This window comes from Prionailurus bengalensis, chromosome C1, assembly GCF_016509475.1.
Source record: "Prionailurus bengalensis isolate Pbe53 chromosome C1, Fcat_Pben_1.1_paternal_pri, whole genome shotgun sequence".
Lineage (NCBI taxonomy): Eukaryota > Metazoa > Chordata > Mammalia > Carnivora > Felidae > Prionailurus > Prionailurus bengalensis.
The window spans coordinates 20,310,779-20,334,995 of record NC_057345.1 but is presented as its reverse complement, the minus strand read 5'-3'; the positions used below and the strand labels follow the sequence as shown (position 1 = coordinate 20,334,995).

The 24,217-nt window shown below is 54.4% G+C and overlaps 1 protein-coding gene across 1 annotated transcript in view; it reads left to right on the top strand.

Annotated features, from left to right (window-relative positions):
* SLC9A1 (solute carrier family 9 member A1) overlaps window positions 1-22,875 on the top strand; it is a 48,522-nt gene extending 25,647 nt beyond the window's left edge. The window contains exons 2-12 of the mRNA XM_043574172.1: window positions 9,268-9,728; window positions 12,981-13,231; window positions 14,139-14,356; window positions 15,569-15,771; window positions 17,288-17,377; window positions 17,857-17,927; window positions 18,048-18,221; window positions 18,462-18,576; window positions 18,712-18,813; window positions 20,244-20,316; window positions 20,978-22,875. Coding sequence (XP_043430107.1) covers window positions 9,268-9,728; window positions 12,981-13,231; window positions 14,139-14,356; window positions 15,569-15,771; window positions 17,288-17,377; window positions 17,857-17,927; window positions 18,048-18,221; window positions 18,462-18,576; window positions 18,712-18,813; window positions 20,244-20,316; window positions 20,978-21,315 — 2,096 coding nt within the window. The 3' untranslated portion in view covers window positions 21,316-22,875. The remainder of the gene's footprint in view (window positions 1-9,267; window positions 9,729-12,980; window positions 13,232-14,138; window positions 14,357-15,568; window positions 15,772-17,287; window positions 17,378-17,856; window positions 17,928-18,047; window positions 18,222-18,461; window positions 18,577-18,711; window positions 18,814-20,243; window positions 20,317-20,977) is intronic.
* Window positions 22,876-24,217: the final 1,342 nt, after the last annotated feature.

The window sequence follows — 24,217 nt, the reverse complement described above, 5'->3', positions numbered from 1 at the left end:
TGGAAATGGCAGAATTTCTCTTTATGTTGCTTTGATGATCTTGTGAGCAAGTTCAAGTTCTATATAACGGATCTAATTGTTAAGCTTCTAAGCTAAGTGACTTTCAACTGGAAGGGACACTAAGAACAACAGGTATTTGCTATACTCGATTTCAGTTTTTCTCCTAAATTTGCATTTTGCAAACCCTACCCTACCCTCACTAAAGGAAAAGAAAAGAGAAATCCAGTTTTCCCAAGGTCTAAAGTTTCTGGAAATGGAACCTCTCTTATCGAGCTTCTTGTTTCTTCGCCTGCCTCTGGTGTGGGCAGACCGGTGCTAGGAGCTTCTGCGAGTAGGGCCTGCAGGTCCTGAGAGCAGTCTGGCAGGAGGAGGGATGCGGATGGGTGGGGGAGTGGAAGACGCGCACCTGGGCACCCGGAAAGGAATGGGAGGGTGGCTTGAATCCAGACTAAGCCCAGATTCTTCTCCAGCTCAAGCATTCTGTGCTTTTGCTTCCTCCACTCCGCATGATTGAAATTTCAGGGAGCCCAGAGGGCCTCCTCTGCAAGGGACACGATTTAGATTTTTCTGGTGCCAGTGATACTATGGGATCAGGGGAAGGTACAGAGAAAATGGAAGCAGAGGCCCTCTGGTTTCACTGCCGGCCGCAAGGGCAAGGCCTGCCTGGGGCTCTTAGGGAGGATCTCAGTATGGAAGCCAGCCTCCACCCCAATGCCATCAGGGAGGGACTGTTCAATATACTGTGGCACAGGCAAGGCCATGTATATGATGAGACTGCTCCATGGGACGGCTGGGGAGGAGGTAAGGTAATCTTGGGTCTGAAACACTGCTCCATGGCCCTGGCTCTGTGACCTTGGGGCCTGTAAGCAGTCATTCTTCTGATGTTCTCTTTCTTTATCTTAAAATGGGGATAATAGTAGTGCCTACTGCATTAGGGGGAGATGATGCTTCAGTAAAGTGCTTGGTGTGGTCCCTGCCCCATAAAAGCAGTTCTAGCACAGTATACAGAATACCATTTATACTAAATTCTAAAACTATAGGTACCGAAAAGTTTGGAATTTTGCACACTGAACTGTTAACAGTGGGGGTTTGAGGGGGAGGGGTCTTGTATAGCAGGGAAAGAGAAAGGAGGAGAATCACTGGGAGATCATCCTCTTCCTGTTTAATGCACTTATATCCTGTTGGGGAAAAGTTTTCATTGACCAAGCGTTCTGTTTAAAATCACCAAAGCAATAGATTTCCATTTTGGAAAAAATCAAAAGAAACAGTATGTGTAACACATACCTGCCAAGGACCCAAACCAGCCACAGGTCTTTGGAGCCTGAGGTCTTACCCCACCCCCCTGAGCTGCTATCCTTACTGGCTGCCTGGGAACCTCCGGCTTGCCAGGTCCTATTGCTGCCTGCTGGAGCTCTATATCTTGTCAACACACACGACTGTTTATTGCCAGTCCCTGGTCCCTGTCCCTATTCCCTTCCCCCCCACCTCCGGCGCGGCGCCGTGTGACTCATCCTCTACCTCACTGCACAGGGACTCTCAATCCTGAGCTTTCCTGTGGGGGATGGGGAGAATCTGGTGGAGTGAAATGCATCCAACAAATGTTTATGGGGCGCTTAGGTGACTGGGGAGGCTGGGCTGGGTACCAAGAAGTACTGCCCTAGTGGGGTAAGGTGGGGTAGGGGCTGCTGATGTGCATCCCTGAGACCAGGGAAAAGGCTAGTGGGAATGAAAAGCAGGGTAGAAGTATAACCTGGCTCAAGGCCGGGCCATGGTCATTGGGGGCCAGACCTAAAGGGTCAGGGGACCCTCTGAGGCCTGCGGCATCCGCTGGGGCCCCTTGACTCTATTCCCTTGTGACCTGCCCACTCCAGCTGTGAGCCAGTGCTGTCTCCTTCCCTGCACAATCTCATCTCCAGGCCGCCTGGAGGTTTCAGGGCCCTTGGAAAGACTTTTGAGATCCCCTCTCTCCTCTGTTCACACTCTTCCCCCTCCAGTCTCCTGCCCATCACACTCTTCCCCCTCCAGTCTCCTGCCCATGAGGCCCAGGTTCAGTCCCACATCCTTTAGGAAACTTCCATCATTCCCTGAACCCCCTTTTCCTGAGTATCACCCTTGGAACAGACTTACTTACGGCTCCGTCCACAGGGGAGGCATATGGCAAACTTGAATCTTCTTCCCATTGGTCCTGACACGCTTTGTTTTCACTGATGCAGCACGACACAAAAAAACTGGCAATTAGGAGAGCTGGGTTCTAATTTTTACTCTGTCACTTGCCAGCTCTAGGTGGCCTTGGACAAGTCAGTTCACCTCTCCTTGCCTCAGTTTCTTCATCTATCAAATGAGGGTCAGGATACAAGAGAGGGAAATGAGAGGTGCCTGGGTGGCTCAGTCGGTTAAGTGTCCGACTTCAGCTCAGGTTATGATCTCACAGCTCATGGGTTCGGGCCCTGCGTCAGGCTGTGTGCTGACAGCTCAGAGCCTGAAGCCTGTTTGGGATTCTATTCTCCCTCTCTCTCTGCGCCTCTCCTGCTCACGCTCTGTGTGTGTGTCTCTCTCTCTCTTAAGAATAAATAAACATTTTAAAAAAAATTTTTTTAAAGAGGGGAAATGAGAGGAGATACGTAAAGGCTCCAGCCCCACACCTTGCATCAGACACTCTAAGTGTGTCTATCTAGTGAGTGTTTTTTTCTTCTCCATGTAGAGATTGTATCTTAAAGTGAATCATGATCAAATACAGTATTATTGAGTGGGTGCTATTGATTGACATGTTTATAAGTTGTCATTCATTGGGTGACTCCTATAGGCCAGGAGCTATAAATAAATGATCTCAGTGACCCTTACAGCTACCCTGAGGGTGGCATCATCACCCCGGTTACAGAGGAAGGACCAAGATTCAGAGACACATGTAACGTGTACCGTGTAACATTTAACCTTCACAATGACACTCATACTTGGATACTGGCAGAGGCTCGTTGAAGTCAGCCCGCCTTCCCCTTTGTCTTTCTCTTTGCTCATGTTTCATTTATTCATTACCTGTATATTTATTTGCTATGTGCAGGATACTTGTCCTGGGCTCTTTAGAGGATACAGATCCTAGAATGGCATTCCTTCTGCTTCTCTCTCACTCTCTGGCAGACTTGTGTTGATCCTTCAAAGCCCAATCCAAATGGTCCCTGCCCTGGGAGCAACACCTACCCTAAATCAAATGTAGCCATCCCCACCTTCTTCCTCTTTCCTCTTTCCTGACATCTAAAAGTCAGTTTTATCTCAGTTCACAAGTTCCCAGATGACTCTAGAGAATTTCCGCCCTCAGGGAGCTTAACGCCCAGTGATGGACAAGTTTACACTGACACGTCATGATAATGTAGAGCGATTCACATTATACTTGGGTTTTGAAGAAAATTATAATAGTAAAAGCAGTCACCACCTTTTGCTAACGGTGAGTGCCAAGCACTGTTTGGCATTCTCTGCCTGGATTATTTCCTCTTGTACTCCATAAACCCTCTGAAATAGGCTTTTACACAGATGGGGAAACTGAGAATAGGAGATAAAACATAAATGCCCAAGGCTGCCCAGCTGGGAGCCCTGATTGGAACCCAGGGAGGAGAGACCAGTGCCACATATCTTTGTCTCTGCTGGTCTGGCTGTGAAGCAGCTGGGGCAGTGGGGAGTGTGTTCTGGTCTGTTTACCTTTTTCCTTGGTCCTCATAGCTGACATTGTAGGTGGAAAGAATCAGATTAAAGAAGAATCAGAGCCCCTCCTACCCCAAAGGAGCCTCCAGCCCCAGCGGAGACCGGAGCTGAATACAGATCAGGCAGGCAGGGGCTGAGCAGTCTGAAAATTCCCACCTCCTACCTTAGGAGTTTAGTGGGTAAGACTGAGCCCTTCTGGCTGAGTTAACACGGGGAGGGCTTCCTGAAGGCAACAGACCTAAACGATAGGAAGGATTTCCCAAGGTCTTTACGAGGCCACTGGAGTGGAAGGGGAGCAGTGGTAAGACTTCCCTGGAGGAGAGCTCGTGGAGAGAATACCGTCTCTGGCCTTCTCAGGGCCACTTCGGGCCTCTTTGGGCCCGGGTGCTGATGCTCCCCTTAGAGACAAAATAAGAACAAAACCAGAGATAATGTGTTGAGTGGCTAAGAACACAAACCCTGGAGCCACGCTGCCTGGGTTTGAGTCAGTTTTCAGCTACTTGACTTTGAGCAAGTTGCTTAACCTTGCTGTGCCTCGGTCTCCTCATCTGTAAAGTGAGGGGATGGCCATTGCGACCCCCCGGAGCTGTGGTGAGGTGCAAACGAGACGGAAAGTATGGGAGCACACCGCTGTAAACTGTAGAGTGCCAGGCGTTCGTTGGGAGGTATTACCTTTCAGGACGGGAGTTGAGACTGGTTGCTGGGGCAGTTGAAGAGGGAGTTAGAGAAACGGAGTCGTGTGCAACCAGGAATCCCTCGGGACCTGGCCGAGTTGCAGCCCCAGAGCAGGCCTCAGGCCCGGAACTAGGGCGGCAGAGCCCCTTGCACACCCCTGGGTCCCTGGTGACCAGCACTGGTGGCCCAAGGAGGCCCCTCTTCCCGGCACTCCCCTCTGACTGGCCAGGCCAGGGGCGAGATGCGGGAAGCGGGATCAGGGGTGTCCGGTCACCCTGGCAACCGAGGGTGACGTACAACAGCGTTGCCTGCTGCTCCACTGCACCGGTCTCAGCAGATGGGGACCGTCCCAGGAGATGTAAATCAAATGTTCTCGTGGTGGAGAGCGGGGAGGTTGCAGAGGCACCGGGAGCCCCTCACCACTTTGGAGTTCGGTCCGTGTCTGCTCAGCGTGCGTGTGTGTGTGTGTGTGTGTATGAGAGAGAACTAGAGCGTGTGAATGTGTGTAAGAGTGTGTTATGAGAGAGAGTTAGAGTGTGGGTGAGTGTGTAAGAGGGAGTAAATGTGTGTGAGAGCTGTAAGGGAGTGTGGATACGTGTGTAAGAGAGCGTGGGTGAGAGGAAGGGGGTATGTGTAAGAAGGAGTGAGTGTGAGGAGTGTGTATAAGAGCTCGAGTGAGGATGAGTATGTGTAAAAGGGAGTGTGTAAGAGTGCAAGAGCTTGTGGGCGAGTGTGAGAGACTGTGTGCAGGTGAGTGTGCAAGAGGGAGTTTGTAAGAGTGTAGGAGAGCAAGAGTGTGGGTGAGTGTGTGTGTCCCCCAGTCCCCGCAGTTGCCCATCTGCCACCTACACTGGGCAGAGTGGGAAACATCTCTCCCCTCCCGTGGTCAGAACTATGTCCGTGGGTTTGCCCTGTGGCCCAGGGATGTGGAATTTCCACACCCTCATGGGAGGCCACGTGGTTTGAGAGATCACTGGGCCTGGAGCTTCCTGGCTTCTCACCGTGGAATGGTCACGTGACACCGACAGGTCACTGGCTGTCTTTGAGTCTCAGTTTCCCTGACCATGTGGCAGAGGGTTTGGATGGTCTCCAGGGTCTGTTCCACTCTCCTGGCTCTGGATCTGATTCCAGCCGCCTCTGCCCCACCCCAGATTCCATCCTGGTGATATCACTGCTGCCACAAAGTTTGGGCCCTGGAAGTCCAGCCTCATTTCCTGGCATCTTGGGATCTCCCCTCAGTGCTGGGCCTTTGTCAGGGGATCGGGGCCTGACTATTCCCCCTTTCACCACACGTGGTGTCAGCAAACTTCCCGCACCTTGAGGAGATCTCTAGGGCTACAGGGTGGGGACAGCTGGTAGAGTCAGGGCCTTGGGAGAGGGACAAGCCAGAACAGGCCTTCATGCCCCTCCCCACACCGTACCACTGCGCCCTCCCCACTGGAAACTGCTTTCCAGTAATGTACCGCCTACCAGGGGTAAGGAGCCAAGTGTGGATCCCAGACCTTCCTCTTAAGTCTGGGCTTGGCCCTTCCCTGTCCTTGCCCATCAGGGTCTGCTCACCAAGAGGCAAGGCCAGCACAGGAAGACCTCGGGAGACTCACTCTGGGAACATGGCTCCAGTCCCAGGTACTCTGGGAGCAAGCTTATGTGGAAGAAAGTGCATTGCACCCAAGTCAGGAGGCCTGAAACCTAGTGATCCTGGGTAGCTGGGACCTGTCCTGCCTCCTCTGAGCTCTAGCTTTTCTTCCATCAAATAGGAGTGCCAGTTGTCTCCTAGCCTAGCAAGGGAGGCCTGATGGCCTAGAAGTCCCAAGAGTGAGTAAAGCGTGGCCATTCCCACAAGCTCTTCGTGAAGGTTCTGACTTTGAGTAACCTCAGTGTCCCTAGTGCACAGCACCAGCCTGGGCTCAGAGAAAATACCCATGTTTCAGTACAAGATTAATTAGCTCTCTCTGCTACAGATATTCTAAGCTAGAGTAGAATTCTTCCCTTAGACTCTGGGGAAGCTACCGAATCTTGCTTGCCAGGCCCCACCTTTCTCTTCTGCAAAATGGGGACAATACTTATCCCACGGGGCTGTTGTGAGGACTAAAGAGACGCTATATGCCAGGCTCCCAGCACAGTGCCTGGCTCACAGTGCATCTTTAGGAACAATGAACATTCTTCACGTTACTGCTCTTGGCTTGTTTTGCATGTCCCCCTACCCCGTCCTCCTATGTGGTACTCCTCTCTGGGTTTCCAGTGCATGGTGTGGCACTTCCCGGTCCCAGGAAAGCTTTGTGGATCGGACTGATAGCATTGGGGAGGGGGGCAGGGAGGAATTTGCAAAGCCTAATGTGCTCGATGGAGGTGGAGGCTGTCGTCTGCTTGCCTGGGCTGTCTCTTTAGACTATGCTTTCTCCTAAGGCAGCTAGCTGTTGGTGCTCAGTTCCAGGGCAGGATGTCAAGGTCAGCTGGCTAGACTTGGAGCTGGACTCCTGGCCTTGAGGAGCAGCTTCCTGGTGGCCGGCAGGAGCTCTGCTCCCCCAAAGTCCCATGCCATCCTATCTCCCCTCCGGGGCAGTGCAGGTCTCTGGGTGTGGTACCATTGTCCCGTCTCCACTGCTCCGGCCTGGGTTGTCTGACCTTGCTGGGTGCCGGGGGAGAGAGAGAAATCTGGGCAGGGTCTGTGGATTGAAGGTTCGAGAAGGGGAGGCACCGGAGAGGGACTCCTGCCCTAATGTGAACAGACAGGGATGGTCAGGGAATGCTTCCTGGAGCAGCAGGAGGATAGAAGCATGTGGCATCAGCCACACACATGGGGATAGAGGTACAGGAATGGCGTTCTGGAGAGACAGGCTAGACCAGGCAAAGATCTATAGGCAAGAGAGGATGTGGTTCATTTGGGCGAAATGCCCCTTCCATTGCACCAGCCAACTGAACACCGGGGGTTACTCCTAGACACTACAAAGACTGGGGAATTTTTCAGCAAGAGGGGAGTTTGGTCAGGTCTGTTTTGAAGTCAAGAGAATTGTACTGGTGGCTTTGGGGTTCTCTCCTCGCCTACAATGGAGACGTGTTTTTTTCTAACATGTTTTGAGTGTCTCCTGGGTGCTTGGCACTGTACCAACGGTTCTGGGCCTAGCTAGTGTTTTGAGGGTGAGTCTTGACTTGTAGCTATACTGGCACTACCCAGATCGGTATTGGAGTGTAGAAGGGGCTTTGGGCATGAGGAGGGATGTTTCTTCTCCTTCCCACGGATCTCAGGGGTAATGAGAGCCAAAGCTTGGCCAGATGAGTTGTCAGGAATTTTGTCAGTAATGGCCTAGCCCTGTGCATTTTCTTTTTTTTTTTTAATTTTTTTTTTCAACGTTTATTTATTTTTGGGACAGAGAGAGACAGAGCATGAACGCGGGAGGGGCAGAGAGAGAGGGAGACACAGAATCGGAAACAGGCTCCGGGCTCTGAGCCATCAGCCCAGAGCCCGACGCGGGGCTCGAACTCACGGACCGTGAGATCGTGACCTGGCTGAAGTCGGACGCTTAACCGACTGCGCCACCCAGGCGCCCCAGCCCTGTGCATTTTCAAATCAGTAGATACTTGTTGAGTTCCTACTATGTCCCTAGCCCTGGGGATCTCATTATAAATGGATAGGGAATCTGCCTGCACAGATTACAGGCTAGGGAGGGGATGGGAGCAAGAACTTTCACCTTAAACAAACCGTCATACTCTCTTAACCAAGCTTACCCTGGGTTTTATGGCACTCAACATGGGGTTAAATGCCTGGGTCTTCTCCACCCACCTCCCCACCCAAAAATAAACCCCAAACCCTTAGGGAGCTTGGGACCAAACCTGGCATTGAAGGAGCACCTCTCAGAAGGGCATTTTTGCTACTTCCTAGCTCTGGGTTTGGAGCCTCAGTGTGGACCACTGCTGCTAGCTTGGGGAGAGGGTGTCAGGCAGAGGGGCATGTTCATGCCTTGATGAGGAGGAGGGAGAGTGAGGATTGACTTCTAGAACTTAGGAGTTTGATGGGAGCTACGGGGGTCAGACCTGGGTTCTGTCCTGGTTCTGCTACTGATTTGCCGTGTGCCCTCATGCAAGTGTACCCTCATGCCCTTCCCCTTTCTGGGCCTCGGTTGCTCTATCTTTAAAGTGGATGGGATTAGGCTAGAAAACAGGATGGCATATAGGTTTTGTCTCACATGCAAAATGGACTGATCGCCATTGGCTTCTTGAGCAGCTCTCTGGGCTTAGCAGGAAAGCACACGAATCTGGAGTTAGGGGTCACTGTGTACATTCTGTAGGTTTGCAGACGGCAGGTGGTTTGATCCCCAAGTTCCTTTCTGTGCTGATGTTCTTTGATTCTTCTGTGCTTCCTTCTATCTCCTGTGTTATTTCTTGACCAACCGGTTGTCTGCTTTCTGCTTAAACACCTTCGTGATGGGGAACTCACTTCCTTCCCTCAGACAGAATCATTAGATTGTTGTGCCTGGTCTCGAGCTCACATCTGCCACCCTGAACTTGTACCTAGAAAGCTGACTTGGGTTCAGGTGTAGCTAATGCCCTTAGATACTTGGAGCCTCGGTAATCAATGTATGATTTCTGTCTTCCGGAGGCATACAGAGCTGCTTCTTTCCACTATTTTATGACAGAGGCAGAGATAGCATCTGTATATCCTTTGGAAAAAACACTTTAAAAACATTGTCAATTAGTTTATACGGCAAACCCGGTGAAGCTGGTATTACTGCTTCCGTTTTACGGATGGTGAAGCCAAGGCTCAGAGAGTTAACAGAGCGGCCCTCCAAGACCAAGCCTGTGCCCCTCTCACCAGCTGCTCCTCTGTCCCCAGCCCTGTCCCCAACCTTCCGTCCTGGCTTGCCGCAAGACCATGGCCTCCTGTTCTCTCACCCTCCGCAGGTTTCCATGTGATCCCCACTATCTCGAGCATCGTCCCGGAGAGCTGCCTGCTGATCGTGGTGGGGCTGCTGGTGGGGGGCCTGATCAAGGGCGTGGGCGAGACGCCCCCCTTCCTGCAATCCGACGTCTTCTTCCTCTTTCTGCTGCCGCCCATCATCCTGGACGCGGGCTACTTCCTGCCGCTGCGGCAGTTCACAGAGAACCTGGGCACCATCCTGATCTTCGCCGTGGTGGGCACACTGTGGAATGCCTTCTTCCTGGGCGGCCTCATGTACGCCGTGTGCCTGGTGGGCGGCGAGCAGATCAACAACATTGGCCTTCTGGACAACCTGCTCTTTGGCAGCATCATCTCAGCCGTGGACCCCGTGGCTGTGCTGGCCGTCTTTGAGGAAATTCACATCAATGAGCTGCTGCATATCCTTGTCTTTGGGGAGTCCCTGCTCAATGACGCCGTCACTGTGGTGAGGGGCAGTGGCCACACACACGTGCACATTGGGCACAGACCTGAATCCAGGTCCAGAGTGAATCCCACATCCACCCGCTAATCACAGTAGCCAAACAGCTAATGTCTATTCCTGCTTACTCTGTGCCAGGCATCACTCTGAGCACTCAGTGCGGATTATCTCATTTAATCCTGATGATGATCTTCGGAGGTGCTTCTTAACCTTACAAACGAAGAAGCATCAGGCTCGCTGAAGTTAAACAACTGGCTAACATATGATAGAACCAAGGTTAGAAGTCAGGTCTGTCAGACGTCCGGACCTGAGCTCTTGGCCTTCCCGGGGCATATTCTCTGTCCCTGACTCAGATCGTGATGTGATCTTGGTTAAATTACATATCCTCTTTAGACTTCAGTTTGTCCTTTATAGGCCATTTAGTCTATGAGGGCCATCTCAGCTTTATGTTGGCTGGGTCTTAAGTTATAGTTAGGTGTGCGCAGTTTGGGGGCAGCAGTGGTGGAAAGGGACCCTGCCCTCAAAACCTCCAGAAAGGGCACCTGGCTGGCTCAGTTAGTGGAGCATGCAACTCTTCATTTCAGGGTCATGAGTTCAAGTCCCACATTGGGCATGGAGCCTACTTTTAAAACATAAAAAATAAAATTTATCAAAAAAAAAAAAAAAAAAAAAAAGAACCTTCCAGAAGGTGATAAGTAAAATAGATTCTCTGGGGTTGGCCACTTGCTTATTACCTGACCTTAGGCAAATCACCATACCTCTCTGGGCCTCACCTTTGATAGCTGCAAAGTGGCAGAGCAGATACTGCTTTCCTCCCAGGATCTAGTAAGAACAGACAGCCCCAACACAGAGTCTGGCACATGGCTGTGCTGTATGTGCTCACACTTGCCCTTCCTCCCAGCTGGTTTCCTCAGGAAACAGGTATGTGTATGTGCACACTCACACATTGTGAAAACACTCCCATTCTCCTAGCTGGCCCCCTCAGAGAGCACTGCACACACGGGAAAACACAAGGACACCTGCACGCCAGTGCATGCTCACACACACGCTCCCTCTTCACCCACCCCAGCCCCTCAGGAAGCCGCACTTCAAAGAAGAGACAGACAGCAGTGGGGGGGGCAGCCTCAGCTTCCTCTTCCTCCCCTGCTGCCTTCATCGGGTCCTTGTGGGGCTGGGGGAGCAGCAGTCTGGTCTAAGCGGGCAGGCCTCAGTTCTGGGTCTTCTGGCACCAGCTCTTGCCTCAGTTTCTCCATCTGTAACAAGGATTGCAGTACCCAGCCTGTCATCCTCCCAGGGTTCTTACAGGAGGCACACTTACCAGCAAGTACCAAAGTCAAAGCCCTCCCCAGTTGGGTCTGGGTGTTGGGGTTCAAGTTGGCACTATCGGGGAGCAGCGGGGCCTGCTTATGTCAAGTGGATACCGCAGTCTGGCCAACTTGGGCATCTGGCCATGCCTCCCAAGGTGGTGGCAGTGCTGGTAGTCAGCTCACTTCCTATGTGAGCACTTCCTGTCTGAATATGTATTTGCCTCATCTGATCCACACAGAAACTCCGGGAGGTTGGCACTGTAACTATCCCGTTTTTCCAAGTGAGGAAACGGAGATACTGAGAGGTTAAGGAGCTCATCCAGGGTCATGTTAGCTGATAAATGAGGTAGCTGGGGTTCAGATCTACACAGTCGGAGCCCTGAGCCCACACACTTACCACTATGCTACACTGCCTCTCTAGTCTATAGCCGGGTGGGAGAGGAGGACCTCGCCCTTCACCTGCCCCACTGGCCCAGGTAGTGCACTGTGAGGACCCATGAACCTCCTCAGGCCAGGAGTGAGTTTAGGTAGCCGAGGGCTAAGAATGCACCTGCTGTCCACTGCGGGAGCCCTGCCTGTCTCCCAGACAGCTATGGTCCAGGCAGCACTGCAGACTGGCCAGTGCTTGGCATCTCCCCTTCCGTCTGCCCCAGGTCAGACCCTTTCTGGAGCTCTGGCCACAAACGTGAGTGCCCTGTTCCCGACATTAAAGCTGAAGGCTCCCCCTGAGTCCCATGGTCTCAGGCTTTTGCCCTGGAACAGGTCACCACTCCTACCCAGGCCTCCTTGTCTCTAGCTACTGGGGGCTTTGGAGAGTCCCCTTTCAGTAACCCTCAGGTCCTTTTCCCTCTCCCTCAGCACCCCCAGGCCTGAAAACTCCAGCTGGTTTCCTGGCACAGCTGTCTAGGAGAAGGCCTGGTAGCCAGGGAGCTGGCACCTGAGTGGGGGTGGATCCTCAGAGCTGTACCTGCTGGGGAGGGCCTGCCCACTGCTGTCAGGGAGCAAGTTCTGGGCCTGGCTTTGCTGATGGGGTCTGGGGGCCCTGTGTCAAGTCGCTCCACCACTGTGGGTTTCAGCTGAGTGAAGGAGTGGGCATCCTTGGCTCGCTTACCTCATGAGGCTGCTGTGTGTCAAGCAGGGTGACCGTTGTCCAAGGGCTTTACAATATATGAAGTCCCATTTAAACATCTGACGATAGCATTACAGTGACTGTTTCTTTCCCAGTCCAGGAGGTGGGGAAGCCTTAGAAAGCCTCTAGTTCCATAGTATCTGAATTTGGCCGTTCACGGTAACCCCCTGAAGAGCTTGTTGAGTAGAGATTTCTGGGCCCCACCTCCAGAGAATCCAAGGCGGGTATGGCCTGCCTGTGTATATTTTCAGAAATTTTCACAGGTTAAGAAGTCCTATTCTAGTTCGTGGTCTGAATTCTCCCTGATTTATGCTGAAGAAGAGACTGAAGTCCAGACAGGGACATGACCTGCCCAAGGTCAGACAGTGAGAGAGGCCCCTTAGTGCCAGGAATAGCTAACACTGTGATAGGCATGGTCCTGGGCACTTTGCCTTTATTAACTAATTTAGTCCTCACAATAGTCCTGTAAGGTTGGTACTGTAATCCCATTTTATGGCTAGGAAGATTGCAGCACAGGGAGACAGTAATCTGCCCCATGCACACAGCTAGGGCACGGCAGAGCCACTGTTCAACCCAGACAGTTTGGGTTCAGAGTTTGTGCTCTTGATCAGCACGGCATGCTGCCTGCCGGAAGCGAGGCCCTCGAGCCCCTGGCCCAGTGGTTTGGACCACCTGCTTGGCACTAGTGTGTCTCCACTATCACATGGCCTCTTCTTGTGGCCGTGGTCAGTGGAAGGCACATGATCACCCTTGGGTGGACCCCAGAGAGCTGGAGGGCCAGGGCCCTGCCCTCCTGCCAACCAGCCTGCACGTCCTCCCCAGGTCCTGTATCATCTCTTTGAGGAGTTTGCAAACTACGACCGAGTGGGCATCGTGGACATCGTCCTTGGCTTCCTGAGCTTCTTCGTGGTGTCCCTGGGCGGGGTGTTTGTGGGCGTGGTCTACGGGGTCATCGCAGCCTTCACGTCCCGATTCACCTCCCACATCCGTGTCATCGAGCCGCTCTTCGTCTTCCTCTACAGCTACATGGCCTACCTATCAGCCGAGCTCTTCCACCTGTCGGGTATCATGGCGTGAGTCTGGGCATGGCATGGGGTGGGGGGGTGGCCTGCCAACACAAGGGAGCTCCCCAGCGCCCAGCCTCCAGCTCCAGGGATAAGATTCATGTACCAGGCTCCAGGTCCTGGGACTGCCCCGGGAAGCACTGAGTTTAAAGTTCTGGAAAGCGTCAGCCCTGCTACTTCTTCCCTTCATTGGCCTCCAAGGGGGTTCCTTGGTTGTAGCTAGACACAGGCTCCTGCATTCACTGTGCCCTTCTGTAGCCCTAGCGAGAAGGCTTGGGGCTTCCATTGCTGTGAGGAGTCATAGAGGTCCTGAGGCCTCAGCTGGGCCTTGCAGTCAGGGTAAGGTGGAGAAGCAGTGAGGTGTGCCCGGTAGAGCAGGACATTGGAAGTGGAGAGGCCGGGTTGGATCACAGGATTCAGGGTGACCTTGAGGAGGCCAGGCCAGCAGGAGCAGAGCTCAGGTATGGACCCCAGGCCAGGAGAGCTTGGGCAGCTACTGTGGAGACCCCCATCTGTGAGACACCGCACTCCAGGGTAATAAACCAAGGCCACAGACATGTGTAATTGACTCCTGTTAGGCAGAGAGGCAGCACGGCCTTGGGGAGGAGGCACAGGCCTGGGAGACGGGCAGACCTCGGTTTGCATCTTAGCTCTGCCATTCACTGGCTGGGTAACAGTGGAAGGGTGAAGTTTCTCTTAACTCTCAGGTCCCTCAGCTGAAAAATGCAAAAACATGACGGTGTCTGAGGGTTGAGTGAGAGGATTGAGCTGGAAAAGTCGCATGAAGCCCACCGTGAGTGCCTGACCCGTCAGAGGAGCTCAGCAAATGGGTATCGCTCAGCCTCCCTGGCAGTGGAAGGGCTTTGGGAAGGTGCAGCTCGCCTGAACCCCGAACTCTGCTCTTTTCTGACCCCAGACTCATTGCCTCGGGAGTGGTGATGCGCCCCTACGTGGAGGCCAACATCTCCCACAAGTCCCACACGACCATCAAATATTTCCTGAAGATGTGGAGCAGTGTCAGTGAGACCCTCATCTTTATCTTCCTCGGCGTCTCCACGGTGGCTGGCTCCCACCACTGGAACTGGACCTTTGTCATCAGCACCCTGCTCTTCTGCCTCATCGCCCGAGTGCTGGGTGAGGTCCTGGGCTGGAGCCGGGTGGAGGTGTGTGTGCGAGCGTGTGCGGTGGGGGCAGGGGGTCGGCTGGGGGGGAGGGAAGGGTGCCCTGTGTGGAGAGCCCCTGCTTGGCTGTGCAGCAGGTGCTCCCCTGCCCCTCTCTGCCATGCTGAGACCACGATGGGTCCTCGAGAGGAGCCCATGCTCACGGTGAGTCTGTGACCTCTGGGAAGACGGTCGTGTGTGAGTGCACAGAGGGGCCTCGGGGAGCCTGTGCCACAGAGCTCGGGTTTGTGAATGTTTTCTGCGTGGTTCAGTGGCGCCGATGACTCAAGCCCTTGGAAAGCTGAGGACGGCTCCTCCAAACCTGGCCGCGCCGCCAGCCCAGGGCCACACCCAGGGACCAGGCCTCCAGTCCTTGGGTCCTGCTTATACTTTCCAGACACGCCTCACCGCAGAGACTGTATCACTTCCCCCTCTGGGTCTCACTCACCTCTCCTCTGAGACTAGGTCTTTGGTCCCCAAGCCTGACTGGGTATCACATCCACTCGGTGCACTGTTCTAAATCCCCTTTCTTCCAGGGCCTCATCCTCCAGAGATTCTGGTTCTGTGCTTGAGGTTGCATCCAAGTCTCTGCATTTAAAAAACAAAACAACCCAAAATACCCACAACGTTTTAGGGGCGCCTGGGTGGTTCAGTCGGTTGAGTGTCCACCTTTGGTTCAGGTCATGCGTGATCTCGCAGTTCTTGAGTTCGAGCCCGGCATTGGGCTCTGAGCTGTCAGTACAGCTGGAGCCTGCTTCAGATTCTGTGTCTCCCTCTCTCTGCCCCTCCCCCACTTGCACTCTGTCTCTCTCTCTCAAAAATAAAGAAGCATTAAAAAAAAAAAGAAATTAAGAACACTTTTTTATTATGGAAAATTTGAAGCACACAGAAAATTTGAGCCCATGAACCCATTATAATTAATAGATACCAACATGTGGCCAGCCTTGTTTCAGCTCTTCTCCCACCCCCCTTCTGACATCCAGCCACCGGAGGCCTCGTGATATCTCTAAAGCACATCCAGGTTGGGAGACCCTCAGAGGGATCCACCCAGCTGTTGGCTGAGGGACCCAGGAAATGAGCGCGCTGGGTGGGTGTACTCGCGGAGGCTTCCTCCAGACAGAGCGGTTGCGGGGAAGCCGGGAGGGACTGGGGACAGTTTGACACTCTTCCTGCCCTTCCCTGGCAGGTGTGCTGGGCCTGACCTGGTTCATCAACAAGTTCCGAATTGTGAAGCTGACCCCCAAGGACCAGTTCATCATTGCCTACGGAGGCCTGCGAGGGGCCATCGCCTTCTCCTTGGGCTACCTCCTGGACAAGAAGCACTTCCCCATGTGTGACCTGTTCCTCACTGCCATCATCACTGTCATCTTCTTCACCGTCTTTGTGCAGGTGCTGGACAGGGTGGAGCAGCCCTGCCTGGGGACCCTGGGTCTGCCAGTGAGAGGGGGCCACGGGTTCTAGTTCACTGATAACTTGCTGTGCAATCTTGGGCAAGCCACTCCCCCTTTCTGGGCCTCAGTTTCCTTAATTGTGAAGGGGGAATTATGATAGTGAGCAACCGATCAGAAAGTAGAGCAGCCAGAATGCTGCCTAACTTAGTTAGAGATCCAGACGGCATTGAGAGAAGTGGGTGCAGTCAGCAGGCCCACAGGCTCTTTACAGGGCTTTGGGGAAGTGATTTAATGTCCTAGGATCTCAGTTTCTGCGCCTGTAAAATGGGATAATCATAGCACAACGGGGGGAGCTAGAAAGGTTGTTGAGTTGGGCAGCAGGAGGTCTGGAGTCAGCCCGAGCTGTGCTGCCCCTGTGTGACCCTGGGAAGACCCTCCTCCCTTTTCTGGGCTCAGTTCCCCATCTGCGAAGTGAGGGCATCAGCTTAGATGATCCCAGAGTCCTTCCAGCCTTGCTGGTCAGTATTTTCTGTGCATTTAAATGAACCTGGCTTAGCTGAGAGTCCCCCCAAGCCCCTCAGAATCCCCAAGGAAACCCAGCCTGGATGGCGGAAATTTGCTCCACCTTACCTGACCTGTGACTTTCGGCAGGTGAGAAATGGTCTGTCTAGGCCTCCATTTCTATCCCCTCTGTCTTTCCTAGATATAGATCGTGGCAAAGCCTTAGCTGGGAAACAGCATTGCCTTCTCAAAAGAAAAAGATATGGCGGCATCCTCCTGGGGCTAGACTTACCTTCTGTCCTTAATAAGGATAGGGGGCTGCCTCTTTCACCCGCTTGCCCTGTTTCCATCTTCAAAAATATTTTATGACCTTAACTTTGCAGTTGTATATGGTAATGGTTTACCAAGCCCATTTTCAATGAAGTCAGCATTGAGGGAGGGCCTTCCTGCTTGGGTCTGAATCCAGCTTTACTACTCCTGTGAGACCTTAGAAAGTTACTTACCCTCTGTGTCAGTTTCCTCATCTGTAAAATGGGGACAATGGAAAGATCTACCTCTTAGGGTCATTGTGGGTATTCACGAACTAATACTAGCAGATCACAGCTGGCTCTGGCACCTGGAAAACATGCAGTTAAATTTGCTGTCACTCTTACTAGGTTATCAGTGGCAGTCCTGTGAGGGAGGCAGAGCAGAAGTAGTTTTCCCTATCAGCCAGGCCTGACTTCTCTGGGGTTGCAAAGTATGTCTGTGGCGGAGCCCACATTTGAACCCAGGCCCTCCGACCCCTCGCCCCGGCTAAGGGAGTCATTCCCCTGGATGGGCTCGTGTCTTCAGGAAGAAGCAGCCCTTAAGGACCTGCCTCTATACGATGGCTGGCACGGAGGTTGGGAGATTGGGGACCTCAGAGCAGAGGGCATACCAGCTTCGGGAGCTCTGCAGGTGGGGGCAGGGGAGGCTGGGCCTCCCTGCCAGGGTAGCAGAACTGGAGTGCCTGACACCTACCTACCCCCCAGGGCATGACCATTCGGCCCCTGGTAGACCTGTTGGCTGTGAAGAAAAAGCAAGAAACAAAGCGTTCTATCAACGAGGAAATCCACACACAGGTACTGGAAGCTGGGCCTTGGCGCTCGGTTGCAAAAGGCTCAGGGAGCTGGGGAGCAGCCAGGCCTCGTGTCCGTTGCCTCACTCAGCTCCTTCCTCCCTCATCCCAGTGTTGGGTCATCCTTCAGCCCCTTGAGGTCACCATATTGTGCCATAGGCAGGTGTGGTGTGGGCAGCCGGGAGTGCCAGGAGGGGGGGTCATGCTATCTCTACCTCTACTGGGAACCTATTGCAGGCATTGGGCACAGGTGGGTTCAGGGAAGGGGGCTCAGCCAGGCCCCAGAGGCAGAGGGTTTGAGGTGCCATGGGTTCAGGATGAGTGAGGTGTTGGTGCCACCTCCTGGCTGCTCCTGGAACTACAGGGCTGGGCTGAGCAGAGCTACACTAGAGTGGAAGGTGGGGGTGGGGGGGGGGCATTCAGAAGTCTCCGTAGGGAAGGAGCCCAGTAGTGAGGCTTGACCTGGCCCTGGGCCCATTTCAGTTCCTGGACCACCTTCTGACAGGCATCGAGGACATCTGTGGCCACTACGGCCACCACCACTGGAAGGACAAGTAGGTGGCAGGCCTTGGTGGGCGGGGAGGGGCAGGTGAGGGTCTCCCCGGGCCCTGGGTGTCATCCCACCCTGAGGAACTGGCTCCACGCATCTCCTCCCTCCTCCCCCCTCCCGCCAGGCTCAACCGGTTTAACAAGAAGTATGTGAAGAAGTGTCTGATAGCCGGGGAGCGCTCCAAGGAGCCACAGCTCATCGCCTTCTACCACAAGATGGAGATGAAGCAGGCCATTGAGCTGGTGGAGAGCGGTGGCATGGGCAAGATCCCTTCTGCTGTCTCCACGGTCTCCATGCAGTGAGTGCCCATGGCCGATGCTGGCAGCTTCTGCACGCACACCAACCTGGCAGGCCACCCGGGGGGGTGGGGGGGGCAGGCCCCTCTGTTGTCCAAGCAGGGTGGGTGAGAGGGCTGCAGGGCCACAGTGAGGACCACCCCCACCCCCAGGCCATCCCCTGAGTGACCTCCTGGCCCGGACCCTGCACTCCAGGGTCACAGGAGTTCTCCCGGGGACCTAACCTGTGCCCTGTTGTCCAGGAACATCCACCCCAAGTCCCTGCCTGCCGAGCGCATCCTGCCAGCTCTGTCCAAGGACAAGGAGGAGGAGATTCGCAAAATCCTGAGGAACAACTTGCAGAAGACCAGGCAGCGGGTGAGGGGCTGCTCCCCTCCTGGTGCCCCTACAGCAGAGGAGTCTTTCTGCTCCAGCCCTGCCCCACACGTGCCCAGACCCCCCCTGGCTCCTCCAGGCCCAGCTTCTAGTGCCTGACGGCTGTTCCTCCCACAGCTGCGGTCCTACAACAGACACACGCTGGTGGCAGATCCCTATGAGGAGGCCTGGAACCAGATGCTGCTGCGCAGACAGAAGGCCCGGCAACTAGAGCAGAAGGTGCGTCTAGGACTGGAGCTGGCTCCCGCCTTCCTGGGAGTCTGGGTTCTTCCCACACCCCCACCACCAAGCCCCTTTGAAGAGAGAGCCTCTGCAATCTGGGTTTTTTGGGGTTTTTTTTTGGGGGGGGGCCTCCTCCACTTGTATTGAAGGCTGAGCCCCAGGGCAGGTTCCAGAAAGCTGCCTCTCCTTCCACTTCCTTCCCTCTCAGAGCAGCAAAGAGGCCATTGCTGTCTCATCGTATCCTCAGACATCTGAGTCTATCCATGTGCTCTAACCCCTCATTCTCTTTTTTTTTTTAACGTTTATTTATTTATTTTGAGAGAGATTGCATGCACACATGTGAGCAGGGAAGGGGCAGAGAGAGAGAGAGAGAGAGAGAGAGAGAGAGAGGGGGAGGGAATCCCAAGCAGGCTCCACACTGTCAGAGCAGAGCCCAACACAGGGCTTGAAAGTATGAGAGACGGGCAGCTGGGTGGCTCGGTTGGTTAAGCGTCCGATTCCAGCTCAGGTCATGATCTTGCGGTTCATGGGTTCAAGCCCCACATTAGGCTCTGGGCTGACAACTCAGAGCCTGGATCCTGCTTCAGATTCTGTGTCTCCCACCTCCACCCTTCTCTCTCTCTCTCTCTCTCTCTCTCTCTCTCTCTCTCTCTGCCCCTCCCCCTCTTGTGCTCTCCCTCTCTCTCAAAAATGAATAGACAGGGGCGCCTGGGTGGCGCAGTCGGTTAAGCGTCCGACTTCAGCCAGGTCACGATCTCGCGGTCCGTGAGTTCGAGCCCCGCGTCAGGCTCTGGGCTGATGGCTCGGAGCCTGGAGCCTGTTTCCGATTCTGTGTCTCCCTCTCTCTCTGCCCCTCCCCCATTCATGCTCTGTCTCTCTCTGTCCCAAAAATAAACAAACATTGAAGAAAAAAAAAAATGAATAGACATTAAAAAAAATATATGAGAGAGATCAGGACTTGAGCTGAAATCAAGACTGAGCCGACTGAGCCACCCAGGTGTCCCTAGGATAGAACAAGGGCTTAAGGGAAGATAAGAACCTGAGTTCAGTTTAGACATATTGCACTGAGATACCTGAGGGCCATTTGGGGTCCAGTTCTCCTGAGCTGACTTTATGGACCTCAGGGGCGAGTGTGGACTGGAGTAGATAGAGACCAGGGCAGTGTCACTGTGTGAGAGGCAGGGCAGTTGAAGGCTGCTCAGGAGATTGCGTGGCCTGACCACAGGCTGGGCCAAGCCTTCAGGAACCCCTAAAGTGCCAGCACGGCCTCAGCGCTGGCAGAGGCAAGTGAAGAGCCTAGTGAGGAACTGCCGAAGAGGGAGCGAGCACCCGGGCACCAGCTCGCCAAAGGAGGGTGTGGCCATCGGCCTCAGGCGCCATCCAGAGGGGCTGCCCGCACTCACCCCTGTCTGCCCTCTCTCTGTCAGATCAACAACTACCTGACGGTGCCGGCCCACAAGCTGGACTCACCCACCATGTCGAGGGCCCGCATCGGCTCAGGTAAGGCAGAGTGCAGGGTGCCTGACGAGGGGCCTTGAGGTGGGGCACTCATTGCCAGTGTCTCCTGAAGATGAGGCTCTGACAGGAATGGGGCTCAGAGAACCGCTGGGGAGGACAGGCTGCTCCCTCTGACCTCCTCCCAAGCCATGAGCTCCTTCTACATCAGATGGAGTTGGGGATCCCCCAAGGGGGCAGAAGAATGGCCCTGCTGTCCCCCCTAGGGACAGAGGTGCTTCGTGTGGGGCTCACGGTGAGGACCGTGGAGGGGTTTGGTGCCTGGCGGTGAGGCAAGAAGGGTCTGCACCATTGGGATATCCCAACATGTGAGGGAAATGGCAGCGGACCTTCTCCCAGGCCTGGGCCCCAGGGGCAGGTGGTGACTCAGGAAGGGGCCCTAATCCTTGGTCTGAGGAGGGTCACCTGTGGGAGTCACTGGTCTAAGGAGAGGAGCACAGTCTTACCTTTGGAGCCCCAGCCTGAAGGGAAGAGAAACCATCTGATAAGGGCTCATATGGAGCCATGTGGAGTAATCCTGAAACGTGGCAGCATTGCCATGCTCCTAGGAAGGTTCTGGGGGGGTTGCTGACCCACATCAAGGTGGAGCACACGCCAGGCCAGACTCAGGGCAGAAGCCAACGTGTGCCTTGCTCTTGGTCCCCAGACCCCCTGGCCTATGAGCCGAAGGCCGATTTGCCTGTTATCACCATCGACCCAGCCTCCCCGCAGTCGCCCGAGTCTGTGGACCTGGTGAACGAGGAGCTGAAGGGCAAGGTCTTGGGGCTGAACCGGGATCCAGCGAGGGTGGTGGAGGAGGACGAGGAGGACGATGGGGGCATTGTGATGCGGACCAAGGAGCCCTCATCCCCAGGCACCGATGATGTCTTCACCCCTGGACCAAGTGACAGCCCCAGCTCCCAGAGGATACAGCGCTGCCTTAGTGACCCAGGTCCTCACCCTGAGCCTGGGGAGGGAGAGCCTTTCATCCCCAAGGGGCAGTAGCGCTGGAGTCAGTGGGCAGTGCCCATCCCACCGCAGACTCTCCCACCAGAACAGGGGCTGCTGGGGGAGCTGGGGACTCCCCTCGTCCTTCCTGACCTGGATTGGCCCTGCCCCTCCCTTGACCGCATGGCAGCTGGGCCCACAGCCCCAACCGCAGCACGGCTTCCCCTGCCTCCTGGGAAGCGCCCTCCCTCCCACCAGAACTGCCTTCTCAATCCATTTGGCAGAACTGTTGGGCTGGGAGGCAGATTCTGCCCCTTCCTGATCCAGGCTGTCTCCCAAACCTGGCCCAGGGCCTCTGGGATTCCCAGCCCTCAGAGGCCTGCCTCCTACTCCATCGCCCTTCTCATTCAAACCAATCTTAGTTCCTAACCAAAGAGCCTCTGGCTCAGTCTTGGTCCCACCTGGAAAGGGAAGGAGCCGAGACCTCTCTTGGCCTAGGCTGGGCCCTACATTAACAGTGGGAAGACTAGGGGACCAGGTATCTGACTGGGGTACGAATCGGTGACACACGGCAGGCCCACCCTCCTCCTGCTGGCTCTGTCACCCGGCCAGCCACCCTGACCTGTCTTCACTCAGAGCTGCAGGCCGAGAGCATATCTGAGCTTCCCTGACTGGAGCTGGGGCACTTTGGACAGTGATGTGACTTAGCTTTCCAGACTGCTTCCCCAGGGACCACCAGACCCTTCAGGGGCTACTGTCAGGGGAGGGACTGTCAGGGGATCCAGAAAGTGCTGCCTTTTTATCTGTTTTGTCTGTTCACACTCCATGTATGATTCAGTTTGCACAGAGGGCATTCCTGTTTTTAAAACATTTTGAACACCCCTGATTGAACAGAGCTCTGGCCCTCCTACTCCAGAGCATTACCCCTCCTCGTTTGTGCCTGTCTGCCCAACACTCTCCCCCAGATCAGTCCTCTGCCTCCTGGGCTCTTAACTGTGGCCCCAAGGCTGTGATTTTAGAAGTGACCACACACACATCCCGATTCATGATTCTCTCTAACTCACTGATGCTGGGCCTCCTGGCACCTCCTTTGCTCTTGGGCCTGACCCTCAGTCCCTGCTGACCTGTTCTTTCTCTCATTCCCCCCACCCACCCCCTAGGCCCCTGGACCTCTTATGTGCCCCCAGACTCCCCCTCTTATGTGCACCGCACCCAGCTTGCTGTGGAGCCCAGCCCTTGGGGGAGAAGGCCTTCCCCCAGCATCTCCCACCCCACCAGGGCTGGTGGTGGGCAGAGTCCTGGGCCCTTAGGGGCCTTTGCTCACAGGCACACACTCCCACCCCCACTGCCACCATGGCCAGGCCCAGGCCTATTGGTGTCTGTCCTTCCCCAGGATTGTGCAATAGTCAGAGTGCCCCTCTTCCCAGCGGACTGGGCAGTGGGTGCTCATCTGTCCCCCTCCTCTCCGTGCAAGTGCTGTTTTGGGCAGGAGTCCCCATGCAAGGGTGACATTGACAACCGTGTTCAAAGCCACCACAGCTGCTGCCGCTCTGCTGCCTGTACAGAAGAAACCGAATCTTTTTCATATTCTAATAAACACGTGTGAGTTTTTATACAGTTGAGGGCTGCTTCCTAGGGACCAGGACTTTGGGAAGGAGGGTGGCCTGGCCTGGGCGCCTGAAGGACTTAGCTCAATGGCTAGCGCAGAGAAATGCCTAATCCGTGTCAGCAGCTGGTGTTGTTATTGCTGTGTGCCAGGCCCTGGAGATAACAGCAGTGGGCAAAGCAAGATGCTCCCTGCCCTCCGGAGCCTCCGGCCTCCTGAGGAGAGAACACTATCCAGCAGACGTTCATGCAGACCACGAAAAACCCAGTGTGTTTGTGAATGACAGCGAGTGAAAGGGGGTCGGGAGTGGCAAGGAGGACTATCCTGAGTGATCTTAGGAAAGGACTAGAGAATAAGCTGAGATTGATCAGGTGATGAAGGTTTCAGAGAGTTCCTGAATATTCTAATTGGGAGCTGCACATGCGAAGACCTTAGGATCTGAGAAACGACCGGTTTGGCTGGGTCAGAGAGTGACAGGAAGGGAGGCAAAGATGGGACCTTGTAATCCTTGGCTAGATTTTGATTTATACATAAGGGCAGTGGGAAGGTTCTGGTACCTGTAAAGTGGGGACAGTAACGTGGATGAAAGTGTTCAGGTGTGTAAGGTTCAGCACTGTGCAGGGTGCCCGATGGGCTCAGTTCAGTGGAGGTTGGATCCCTGAGGTGCATTTCCAGGAGCTGACCACCAGAGGGCAGTGGGGCCTTGGCACACACCCCAGGCACCCTTGGAAGGTGGGCTGTCCAGGAAATCATCTTGTTTGCTTCGACTGGGAGTCAGGAGTGGTCAGTGCAAAGGGACTGTAGGGAAGGACCATGCCATCCGTTCCTGTGTCAATCGATGTCTCAACAAGAAACAGACGATACACCCAAAGGGATACTGAAGAGCCTTCAACTAAAGGATTCTTTACAGAGGTGTGGGCAGGGTTAAGGGAACCTACCAGGAATGGGGCCCAGGGGACTCACACTTCAGAAAGCCATTACAACCCCTAGACTCCCTCCCCCTAGGACAAGAAGAAGGAGCTGTTCCTAGAGGAGGGGGCCACCCTGCCGGAGCCACAGCCATAGGGAGCAGAGCAAAGCCCCTGCCAGACGGGGAAGCAGGGGATAAATATTCTGCTTTTGATCCTGCTGGTGCCTCCCCTTAGCCAAATCCATTAGGGAGCCAGAAGGGAAGGCACCTGAGTAACTTCACGGAGTTCAGTCCACAGGGGTCAGCCTTGCAGTAAAGGGAGCAAGGAGAGAGTGGATGTAGGGGACAGGACATCCAAACAGCCATGCCTTTTGCCCCCACCATCCACTGATCCTTCAGATGAAAAACTCATGTCTCTGTTGCTTAATGATTACATAATTTCT